The sequence below is a fragment of the Cherax quadricarinatus genome, chromosome 36, assembly GCF_038502225.1.
Source record: "Cherax quadricarinatus isolate ZL_2023a chromosome 36, ASM3850222v1, whole genome shotgun sequence".
In the NCBI taxonomy this organism is placed as follows: Eukaryota; Metazoa; Arthropoda; class Malacostraca; order Decapoda; family Parastacidae; genus Cherax; species Cherax quadricarinatus.
The window spans coordinates 8,083,726-8,096,533 of NC_091327.1; the positions used below are offsets into that span (position 1 = coordinate 8,083,726).

The 12,808-nt window shown below is 45.7% G+C and overlaps 1 protein-coding gene across 1 annotated transcript in view; it reads left to right on the forward strand.

Annotated features, from left to right (window-relative positions):
• The first annotated feature begins 7,705 nt into the window (after positions 1-7,705).
• LOC128691320 (intersectin-1-like) overlaps positions 7,706-12,808 on the forward strand; it is a 285,912-nt gene continuing 280,809 nt past the window's right edge. Inside the window, exons 1-2 of the mRNA XM_070091639.1 lie at positions 7,706-7,723; positions 8,352-8,528. Of these exons, the coding sequence (XP_069947740.1) occupies positions 7,706-7,723; positions 8,352-8,528 (195 nt within the window). The remainder of the gene's footprint in view (positions 7,724-8,351; positions 8,529-12,808) is intronic.

Genomic DNA, 12,808 nt, shown 5'->3' on the forward strand with positions numbered 1-12,808 from the left:
AATAACAGATTCAATCTTTCCATCCGGATATCAAATCCTCAGGAAAGACAGAGGGAGGAGAGGGGGAGGAGGAGTTGCACTGCTCATTAAAAACCAGTGGGGGTTTGAGAAAATGGAAGGAATGGATGGCACGGGCAAAAGGGACTACTTAGTAGGAACAATCCAGTCTGAGGGACATAAGGTGATAATTGCAGTAATGTACAACCCACCACAGAACTGCAGGAGGCCAAGAGAAGAATACGATGAGAGCAACAGAGCAATGGTCGACACACTAGCCGAGGTGGCCAGGAGAGCACACATGGGGGGAGCAAGGTTACTAGTTATGGGTGATTTCAATCACAAGGAGATTGACTGGGAAAACCTGGAGCCCCATGGGGGTCCCGAAACATGGAGAGCCAAGATGATGGATGTGGTACTGGAAAACCTCATGCATCAACATGTTAGAGACACTACCAGAGAGAGAGAGGAGAGGATGAACCAGCAAGACTGGACCTTGTATTCACCTTGAGTAGTTCTGACATCGAGGATATCATGTATGAAAGGCCCCTGGGAGCTAGTGATCATGTGGTTCTGTGCTTTGACTACATAGTTGAGCTCCAAGTGGAGAGAGCAGCAGGAATAGGGTGGGAAAAACCAAACTACAAAAGGGGGAACTACTCAGGCTTGAGGAACTTCTTTCAAGACATTCAGTGGGAGAGGGAACTGACAGGAAAACCAGTTCAAGAAATGATGGACTATGTGGCAACAAAATGCAAGGAGGCAGAGGAGAGGTTTGTTCCCAAGGGAAACAGAAATAATGGGAAGAACAGAACGAGTCCTTGGTTCACCCAAAGGTGTAGGGAGGCAAAAACTAGGTGTACTAGAGAATGGAAAAGGTACAGAAGACAGAGAACTCAGGAAAATAAAGAGATTAGCCGAAGAGCCAGAAACGAATATGCACAGATAAGAAGGGAGGCTCAGCGGCAATACGAAAATGACATAGCATCAAAAGTCAAGACTGACCCGAAGCTGTTGTACAGCCACATCAGGAGGAAAACAACAGTCAAGGACCAGGTAATCAGACTGAGGGAGGGTGATGGGGAATTCACAAGAAACGACCGGGAGGTATGTCAGGAGCTCAACACAAGATTTAAAGAAGTATTTACAGTGGAAACCAGTAGGACTCCAGGAAATCAGAGGAGGGGGGTGCACCAGCAAGTGCTGGATGAGGTACATATAACCAAGGAGGAGGTGAAGAAGCTGCTATGTGAACTTGACACCTCAAAGGCGGTGGGACCAGACAACATCTCTCCGTGGGTCCTTAAAGAGGGAGCAGAGATATTGTGTGTACCGTTAACAAAGATCTTCAAGATGGCAAATGTAGTCCCAATTTTTAAAAAGGGAGACAGACATGAGGCACTAAACTACAGACCTGTATCACTAACGTGTATAGTATGCAAGGTCATGGAGAAGATCATCAGGAGGAGAGTGGTGGAGCACCTGGAAAGAAACAAGTGTATAATTGACAACCAGCATGGTTTCAGGGAGGGAAAATCCTGTGTCACAAACCTACTAGAGTTTTATGACAAGGTGACAGAAGTAAGACAAGAGAGAGAGGGGTGGATTGACTGCATTTTTTTGGACTGCAAGAAGGCCTTCAACACAGTTCCTCACAAGAGGTTACTGCAAAAGCTAGAGGATCAGGCACACATAACAGGAAAGGCACTGCAATGGATCAGAGAATACCTGACAGGGAGGCAACAACGAGTCATGGTACGTGACGAGGTGTCAGAGTGGGCGCCTGTGACAAGCGGGGTTCCACAGGGGTCAGTCCTAGGACCTGTGCTGTTCTTGGTATATGTGAATGACATAACGGAAGGGATAGACTCAGAAGTGTCCTTGTTTGCGGACGATGTGAAGTTAATGAGAAGAATCAAATCGGATGAGGATCAGGCAGGACTACAAAGAGACCTGGACAGGCTACAAGCCTGGTCCAGCAACTGGCTTCTTGAGTTTAACCCTGCCAAATGCAAAGCCATGAAGATTGGGGAAGGGCAAAGAAGACCGCAGACACAATATAGTTTAGACGGCCAAAGTCTGCAAACCTCACTCAAGGAAAAAGATCTGGGGGTGAGTATAACACCGAGCATATCTCCCGAGGTGCACATCAATCAGATAACTGCTGCAGCATACGGGCGCCTGGCAAACCTACGGATAGCATTCCGATACCTCAGTAAGGATTCGTTCAAGACTCTGTATACCATTTATGTCAGGCCCATACTGGAGTATGCAGCACCAGTTTGGAATCCACACCTAGTCAAGCACGTCAAGAAATTAGAGAAAGTGCAAAGGTTTGCAACAAGACTAGTCCCATTCCTACGGGGATTGTCCTACGAAGAAAGGTTGAGGGAACTCGGCCTGACGACACTGGAGGCCAGGAGGGTCAGGGGAGACACGATAACGACATATAAAATACTGCGCGGAATAGACGAGGTGGACAAAGACGGGATGTTCCAGAGATGGGACACAGACACAAGAGGTCACAATTGGAAGTTGAAGATTCAGATGAATCAAAGGGATGTTAGGAAGTATTTCTTCAGTCATAGAGTAGTCAAGCCGTGGAATAGCCTAGAAAGTGAAGTAGTGGAGGCGGGAACCATACATAGTTTTAAGGCGAGGTATGATAAAGCTCATGGAGCAGGGAGAGAGAGGACCTAGTAGCAATCAGTGAAGAGGTGGGGCCAGGAGCTATTTATTTATTTATTTATTTATTTATTTATTAACAATTTGAGCACACATACAGAGGTACAAAAAAATACAGATAAGAGCAGCATGCCAAAGCCATTTATACTATGCATAGCATTACGGGCTGGCTTAAAATTAACTTAAGATTAACTAAGCAATGATGAAATCAGTGATAAAACATTAATGTAAACAGATTACTATAAAGCACAAGTGAGTATTACAAAGACAGGTCATATGGTTGCATGCATTGTTGTACATTCAGTCATATGGAGTATTCTGTTAGGTAGTGTATTTAAAAAATAATAAAGTTAGATTGGGTTTTAGGTTTAACATTTATGTGATATAATTGTGAGAAACATTTAAGATATACAATTTATAAGGTTCAGTTATTCAGTATTTATTTGGTTTTGGGTGAGTAAGTGATCTTTGAGAAGAGACTTGAATTTATAAACAGGTAGTGTTTCTTTTATATTTACAGGTAATGAATTCCAGATTTTAGGGCCTTTTATGTGCATTGAGTTTTTGCATAGTGTGAGATGGACACGAGGAACATCAAAGAGTGATCTGTGCCTTGTGTTATGGTCATGTGTTCTGTTGAGGTTGGCAAGGAGATGTTTGAGGGGAGGGTTAATATCAGAGTTAAGTGTTCTATGTATGTAATAGGTGCAGTAATAAGTATGGATGTTTTGTATGGTGAGTAGGTTTAGTGTATTGAATATTGGTGGAGTGTGCTACCTGTAGTGAGAATTTGTTATCATTCTAACTGCAGCCTTTTGTTGGGTAATTAGTGGTCTGAGATGGTTAATTGTTGTTGAGCCCCATGCACAAATTCCATAGGTGAGATAGGGGTAAATAAGAGAGTGATATAGGGCCAGGAGGGCTGACTGTGGAGCATTGTACCGTATCTTCGATAGTATGCCTACAGTCTTGGAAATTTTCTTAGAAATTTGTTGTATATGTGTATGAAATTTGAGTCTATTATCAAGGTGGATTCCTAAGAATTTTCCCTCTGTTAGCTTTGTGATAGGTGATCCATTTATCATTATGTTAAGAGGGACATCTGTAGCTCTGTTACCAAACTGAATGAAGTAGGTTTTGTCAATGTTTAGTGTAAGTTTGTTAGTCCTCATCCAGGTAGATATTTTCTGTAATTCGGTATTTACAGTATTGGCTAGCGTGACTGGGCTCGGGTGGGAGAAGACGTATGTAGTGTCATCTGCAAATAGTGTGGGGTTTGAGTAATTGCGATGCATTTGGTAGGTCATTTATGTATAGGAGAAAGAGAAGAGGGCCAAGGACACTTCCCTGTGTCCACAAATTGGTGAGTACAAATAGGTGAGTACACACGGTTCAGGGAGAGTGACCTAGTAGCGACCAGTGAAGAGGCGGGGCCAGGAGCTTGGACTCAACCCCTGCAACCTCAACTAGGTGAGTACAACTAGGTGAGTACACACACACACACAGTAGAGTCCCGCTTTATGGCATTTTGCCATACGGCATTCCTTTATGGCATTTCACCTTATGGCATATGTATTTACTATATGTATATAGTAAATACATATGTATATAGTAAATACGTGCTGTTGGAGTGTGAGCAAAGTAACATTTATGAAGGGATTCAGGGAAACCGGCAGGCCGGACTTGAGTTCTGGAGATGGGAAGTACAGTGCCTGCACTCTGAAGGAGGGGTGTTAATGTTGCAGTTTAAAAACTGTAGTGTAAAGCACCCTTCTGGCAAGACAGTGATGGAGTGAATGATGGTGAAAGTTTTTCTTTTTCGGGCCACCCTGCCTTGGTGGGAATCGGCCGGTGTGATAATAAAAAAAAAATATATAATATGTACAGGAGACTCTCGACCAACGACTTTAATTCATTCCAGAGAACTAGCCTTTAGTCGAATTAGCCGTTAGTCAAATTAATTTTCCCCATAAGAAATAGTAGAAATAGAATTAATCCGTTCCAGACACCCAAACGTACTAAAATCATTTTTTTTTTTTTACATGAAATATACATTTCCCTACGTATTGTGCCAGCAGCAGGGGAGATTCAGGATTTCTATTGTTTGGAAGGGGAATCCCCTTCCATAAAGACTTCAGGTACCAAGTCCTTTGGTGGGGTTACCTCCCTTCTTGGTTTTTTAACCCTTTCTGGGTCGGCAGGCCCTCTGCAAAACTTGTTCTTACAGTTGTAAATTTTTCGAAAAAAAAAATTAATTTTTCTTATGAAATGATAGAGAATCTTTTCCCAATCATAATGACACCAAAAGTATGAAATTTGATGGAAAACTTACGGAATTATGCTCTCACGAAGATAGCGGTCTCGACAATGATTATGCATCAGCGATTTCGCCCATTTTTGAGCCCTATTTTCGGCTACTTCCAATGTACCAGTCGAGAAATATCATAATTATTTTGCTAGAACTCCATTTTTTCTATTAAATGATTACAAGAAACCACCCATTTACCGATATCAACTATCCAATAAAGTGGTCAGAAATTGGCAATTTTGCCAATTTCACCCAAACTTCAAAAGATGCCAATTTCCAAATAGGGTCTAGAATAAACAAGATAGACATTCCTGACACTAAAATAACATTTCCTCTGTTCATTAGTCGTGTCCTCAGGCCTCTCTTACATTTCGTTTGCTTTCCACTTTGAATCTTTATTCTCAGAAATGATGGAAGATTTACTGTTATGCAGACTACTGCATTAGTGTAGAAATGGTATAAATAATATCAGCGCACTTGTAAAAGAATATTAGACTCACCAGTTGATGTGTATTAGACGCATGGCATGATTTGTTTACTTTTGAACTTTGGCAAAAATCGAACATTTCTGCTACTTTGAGCTCAATTTCAAGGTACTTTTCATTGTGAAACTAATCAAAATCATCTCAATTTCCGTAATATGTCTTCCATTCTATAAAATGAGACCACGAAAACTAGAATACAACCATAAATAGCATGCGAAAATACACTGCAAAGTCAGTGTTTTAAACCGAAAACCCTATTGGAGTTTTTTTTTTTCTCATTATGCACTGTGTACTGCAGGATTTTTTTTATACTGTGCACACTGACCACATAGACCCATTCTCTCACGTGTAGGCCTACCAGCTTTCTCTTGCGAGATTTGAAGGCACTAGAATTTATGTGTACTAGTATGGCACCAACCCTGGCATGCAAGCTGTACTAGTACGGCACCAACCCTGAAAGGGTTAATGCCACTAGGACCAGCTTGAGAGTCACTGGACCCCTGTCACACAAAATATCTGTCCAGAGAACTCTGTTTCTCACATACTCTTAGGATTTCCCTAAAATTGGACAAAAAAGTGTCATTGCACATGTTGCCAATACGGCTTGCAACAGCTGTGACAGGATAAAATTCATCCATAAATGCTTGCATGTTTGTAAACATTGTACACATTTCCTTAATCCTTGATGATGGCAATTTTCTCTGTTTCTCTTCCTCCTGCTCTGAAGCAGATTCCTGAGCTGTGATCTGTTGCTGTTGCACCTCAAGCTCGTGCAGCTCTGCAGTGGTTAGTTCTTCATCGTCGTTCTGCACCAATTCTTCTACATCCTCACCACAAACCTTCAACCCCATGGACTTCCCCAATGACACACTAGCTTCCACAACTGGCATAAGTTCCTGAGGGTTAGCCCCAAACCCTTCAGAATCCCTTTCTTGTACACATCATGGCCACAGTTTCCTCCAAGCAGAGTTCAAAGTCCTGCAAGTCACTCTGTCCCAAGCCTTACCTATCAGGTTTATGCAACTGAGGATATTGAAGTGATCTTTCCAAAACTCTCTTAGGGTCAATTCAGTGTCTGAGGTCACTTCAAAGCACCTTTGAAACACTGCTTTTGTGTAGAGTTTTTTGAAGTTTGAAATGACCTGCTGGTCCGTGGGCTGGAGGAGAGGAATTGTATTAGGAGGCAAAAACTTCACTTTAACGAAGCTAAACTTCCCTGCGATTTGCTCTTGCAAGTTGTGAGGATGAGCAGAAGCATTGTCCATTACCAGGAGGCACTTGAGTGACAATTTCTTTTCCAGGAGGTAATTTTTCACAGTGGGGCCAAACACACCATATAACCAGTCCATGAAAATTTCCCTAGTGACCCATGCTTTAGTGTTTGATCTCCACAGCACACTCAAATTACCCTTGACGATATTGTTTTTCTTGAACACTCTGGGAGTTTCAGAGTGATGCACCAATAAAGGCTTCACTTTGCAATCACCACTAGTGTTACTACATAACATTAATGTCAGCCTGTCTTTCATAGGCTTTTGTCTTGGGAGTGCCTTTTCCTCCTGAGTAATGTAGGTCCTGTTTGGTATTTTCCTCCAAAACAGGCCTGTTTCATCACAATTAAATACTTGTTCAGGTTTTAAGTTTTCAATGTCTATGTACTCCTTAAAGTCCTGCACATATTTTTCAGCCACTTTTTTGTCTGAACTGGCAGCCTCACCATGCCTTACCACGCCTTACCACACTGTGTATTCCACTATGATTCTTAAATCTCTCAAGCCAGCCTTTGCTGACCTTAAATTCATCAATATTATCACTATTTTGAGGCATTTTCTTAATGAGATCATCATGCAGCTGCCTTTCCTTTTCTCATATTATTGACTGAGACACATTATCTCCTAGTAATTGTTTTTCATTTATCCACACCAACAACAGTCTCTCCACCTCTTCAGTTATTTGCGATCTCCGTTTTGAAAACATACTTGCACCTTTCGCAACAACAGCTTCCTTGATTGCCTTTCTATTTGCCAAGATAGTAGTGATGGTTGAATGGGGTTTGTTATATAGCCTTTCCAACTAGGACATATGCACTCCACTTTCATATTTTTCAATGATCTCTTTCTTCATTTCCATTGTAATTCTCACCCTTTTTACCACAGGCTTGGCACTAGAAGCTTTCTTGGGACCCAAGGTGACTTATTTAGCGGTTACAAGCACTAAAAACACTGGAATAATGCAAAATATATCGCAGGTACACATGTAATCGACCGCAGTGGCTTGTAAACAGTGGCACACTGAGTCTTGGAGTGCCTGGGCCCACTCAGGCTGCGCTCCAGCCGCATGAACGTGTTCGGGACGAAAGCCGTTACATGAGTTTTTCGTTGTTGGTAGAGCCAATTTTTTGACACCAAAGAGCGCCGTTAGACGAATTTGGCGTTAGTTGATGCCGCCGTTGGTCGAGGGTCCACTGTACCACCTCTAGAACTTGACTGAGGACCCTCATCCTCAGAGAAGAGAATAAATATACTTCAAGGAAATTGTACAGTTTTAACTCCTTTGTACTACATGTACATCTACATATGTATATAATATGCATACTGTATACGTATTATATACACACACTTATTATATAATAATAAGCCCAAGAGGGTCATGCAGCACTTAGAGCCTGGGAGGTATTCAGGTTTGATTTGAAGGGGAGAGTTGCTCCATTTCCTTTGATCAAGAAAGATTTGTTAGCATCAAGGTACCCTATTAAAGGGACATGTAGGGAAAGAAGGAATGTAAAGTACATTAGAATATATCCACTATTGTAAAATATAAGACATTTTATCATGTCATATTATTCCAATATTTTATACTCTAGTTTTATAACTTAGACTGCATATATTACAGATGAAAGAGATCAACACAAGAATACCTATGACTACAGCAGAAGCAGTGAAAGTTGGCAGTTCTCGCCGTCATCACCGCTTGAACAAAAGCGACAAAGTGTCATACAAGAAATAATAGCCACTGAGGCTACCTATCTTAAGGAACTTCTTCTAGTTGAACAGGTAAGACATTTTAAGCATTTTTTTTTATAAGATAATAAATGTAGCACACAGTATGACTAATTTTTTTATATTTTTTTTTATTATTAACACATTGGCCACTTCCCACCAAGGCAGGGTGGCTCGAAAAAGAAAATCTTTCATCATCATTCACTCCATCACTGTCTTGCCAGAGGCGTGCTTACACTGCAGTTGTAAAACTGCAATGTTAGCACCCCTCCGTCAGAGTGCAGACACTGTACTTCCCATCTCCAGGACTGAAGTCCGGCCTGCTGATTTCTCTGAAGAATCCCTTCATAAATGTTACCCAGCTAACATTCCAACAGCACGTCAAGTCCTAAAAACTATTTGTCTCCACTCACACCTATCAAATATGCTCACGCATACTTGCTGGAAGTCCAAGCCCCTCGCACACAAAACCTCCTTTACCCTCTCACTCCAATTTTTTGTTGGCTGACCCCTACCCCGCCTTCCCTCCACTACAGATTTATACACCCTCTATTTTGTTTTTCCTCTCTCCATGTCTGAACCACCTCAACAATCCTTCCTCAGCCCTCTGGATAATAGTTTTGGCAATCCCAGATTTCCTCCTAATTTCCAAACTACGAACTCTCTGCATTATGTTCGCACCACACATTGCCCTCAGATATGACATCTTCCCTGTCTCCAGCCTTCTCCTTGTTGCAACATTCACCACCCATGCTTCACACCCATATATAAGCATTGATATAACTACTCTCATACATTCCCCTCTTTGCTTCCATGGACAAGTTCTTTGTCTCCACAGACTCCTAAGCACTCCTCACCCTTTTCCCCTCATCAATTCTATGATTCACCTCATCCTTCATAGATCCATCTGCTGACATGTCCACTCCAAATATATGAATACATTAAAACATTTAATGCCTACTTGAAAATTTATCGAAATTCATGTGTTAGGTACCAGAACCTGTTTTGTCATTAAAACTAATTGGTTGCTTATGCAGTGGAACCTCTACTTATGAGTTTAATCCATTCCGTGACCTTGCTCGCAGCTCGATTTGCTCGTTTGTTGAGTTAATTTTCGTCATTTAAATTAAATGAAATGGAATAAATCTATTCCAGTGGAATTCCAGGCACAACAAAATACTTAAGTACAGTGGACCCTCGAGTTTCGAACCTACCGACTATCGAACATTTCGAGTTTCGACTGCTTTTTTTGAACCAGTTTTGTTCCAAGTATCGAACTCTGTCTTTCGAACTGCCAGGTACTGGACGTGTCTGCCAGCCCGCTCAATCCGTGTCCCCTCATGAGCCAGTCTGGCTTTGTTGATGCTTGAGTGAACACTTACCTGCCACTCATTTAAACATTTCACAATTAATTCATTGTTTGGTTCTTGTTTATTAAGCACAACTGTGAAATAAGCTACCATGGTGGTGATGGTGGATGGTATTGGTGGTGGTGGATGGTGATGGTGGTGGTGGTGGATGGTGGTGGTGGTAGTAGATGGTGGTGGTGGTGGATATGGTGAGTATCTGGCTGGCTGGCTATCTGGCTATCTGGCTGGTTGGCTATCTGGCTGACTGGCTATCTGGCTGACTGGCTATCTGGCTATCTGGCCAGCTGGCTGGCTGGTTGGCTGGTTATCTGGCTGGCTGGCTGTCTGGCTGGTTGCCTATCTGGCTGGCTGGCTGGCTATCTGGCTGGCTGGCTGGCTATCTGGCTGGCTGGTTGGCTGGTTATCTGGCTTGCTGGATGGCTGGCTGGCTATCTAGCTGCCTATCTGACTGGTTATCTGTCTCGCAGGTACACATAAATACAATTATACATAGTGTAAATTACCTAGGATAACCCAAAAAATCCAGACTGGCAAGTAATACATATCAGGTCTCAGATGTGACACATTGACTACTGCATCGTGTGTAATACGTGTTGGTTCACTAGTGGCTTTCTCTGAGACAGACAGAAAGAGACAAACAGACAGACATATGTTTATGAGTAAAGTGAAAACAAATAAAGCGAAGGCAGTGTACCCTCATCATATATCACCACTCTCATTAGTGGAGTGATAAGATAAGGCTGCAGTCAGAATGATAACAAATTCCCACTACAGACAGCACACACCACCAATATTCAGAACTCTAAACCTACTCACAATACAAAACATCCATACTTATTACTGCACCTACTACATACATGGAAAACACAACTCTGACATAAACCCTCCCCTCAAACATCTCCTTACCAACCTCAACAGAACACATGACCATAACACAAGGCACAGATCACTCTTTGATGTTCCTCGTGTCCATCTCACACTATGCAAAAACTCAATGCACATAAAAGGCCCTAAAATCTGGAATTCATTACCTGTGAATATAAAAGAAACACTGTCTGTTTATAAATTCAAGTCTCTTCTCAAAAATCACTTACTCATCCACAACTAAATAAATACTGAATAATTGTATCTCATAAATTGTATCTCATATATGTATCTCATTATTGTATCTCATAAATGTCAACCTGTGACCCAATCAAACTTTGTTACTATTTAACTTCATTACCTAACAGAATACTCCATTCTACTGATTACACTGCATCACAGTAATGACCATATGACCTGTCTTTGTAATACTCATTTGTACTAAATTGTTATCTGTTTTACCAGCCAGCCAGCCTCCCTGCCAGCCTCCCTGCCAGCCTCCCTGCCAGCCTGCCAGGTAGCCAGACTGCCAGCCAGCCAGCCAGCCAGACTGCCAGGTAGCCAGACTGCCAGCCAGCCAGACTGCCAGCCAGCCAGCCAGCCAGCCAGCCAGCCAGACTGCCAGCCAGCCAGCCAGCCAGACTGCCAGCCAGCCAGCCAGCCAGCCCTGCCAGCCAGCCAGACTCCCTGCCAGCCAGCCAGACTGCCAGCCAGCCAGCCAGCCAGCCAGCCAGCCAGACTGCCAGCTGCCAGCCAGCCAGCCAGCCAGACTGCCAGACTGCCAGCCAGCCCAGCCAGCCAGACTGCCAGCCAGCCAGCCAGCCAGCCAGCCAGCCCTGCCAGCCAGCCAGCCAGCCTCCCAGCCAGCCAGCCAGCCAGCCAGCCAGACTGCCAGCCAGCCAGCCTCCCTGCCAGCCAGCCAGCCAGCCAGCTGCCAGCCAGCCAGCCTGCCCCAGCCAGACTGCCAGCCAGCCAGCCAGACTGCCAGCCAGCCAGCCTGCCTGCCAGCCAGCCTGCCAGCCAGCCAGCCAGCCAGCCAGCCAGCCAGCCAGCCAGCCAGCCAGCCAGCCTGCCAGCCAGCCAGCCTCCCTGCCAGCCAGCCAGCCAGCCTCCCTGCCAGCCAGCCAGCCAGCCTCCCTGCCAGCCAGCCAGCCAGCCTCCCTGCCAGCCAGCCAGCCAGCCTCCCTGCCGGCCAGCCAGCCTCCCTGCTAGCCAGCCAGTCAGCCTCCCTGCCAGCCAGCCTCCCTGCCAGCCAGCCAGCCAGCCAGCTAGCCAGCCTGCCAGACTGCCAGACTGCCAGCCAGCCAGCCAGCCAGCCAGCCAGCCAGCCAGCCAGCCAGACTGCCAGCCAGCCAGACTGCCAGCCAGCCAGCCAGACTGCCAGCCAGCCAGCCAGCCAGCCAGCCAGCCAGACTGCCAGCCAGCCAGCCAGCCAGCCAGCCAGCCAGCCAGCCAGCCAGCCAGCCAGCCTTGCCAGCCAGCCAGCCAGACCTGCCAGCCAGCCAGCCAGCCAGCCAGCCAGCCAGCCAGCCAGCCAGCCAGACTGCCAGCCAGCCAGCCAGCCAGCCAGCCAGCCAGCCAGCCAGACTGCCAGCCAGCCAGCCAGCCAGACTGCCAGCCAGCCAGCCAGCCAGCCAGCCAGCCAGCCAGCCAGCCAGCCAGACTGCCAGCCAGCCAGCCAGCCAGCCAGCCAGCCAGCCAGCCAGCCAGCCAGCCAGCCAGCCAGACAGCAAGCCAGCCAGCCAGCCTGCCAGCCTGCCAGCCAGCCAGCCAGCCAGCCTCCGAGCCAGCCAGCCAGCCAGCCAGCCAGCCAGCTGCCAGCCAGCCAGCCAGCCAGCCAGCCAGCCAGCCAGCCAGCCAGCCAGCCAGCCAGCCAGCCAGCCAGCCTGCCAGCCAGCCAGCCTGCCAGCCAGCCAGCCAGCCAGCCAGCCTGCCAGCCAGCCAGCCAGCCAGCCAGCCTCCCTGCCAGCCAGCCAGCCAGCCAGCCAGCCCGCCTGCCTGCCAGCCAGCCAGCCAGCCAGCCAGCCAGCCTCCCTGCCTGCCAGCCAGCCAGCCTCCCTGCCTGCCAGCCAGCCAGCCAGACAGACTGCCAGCCAGCTA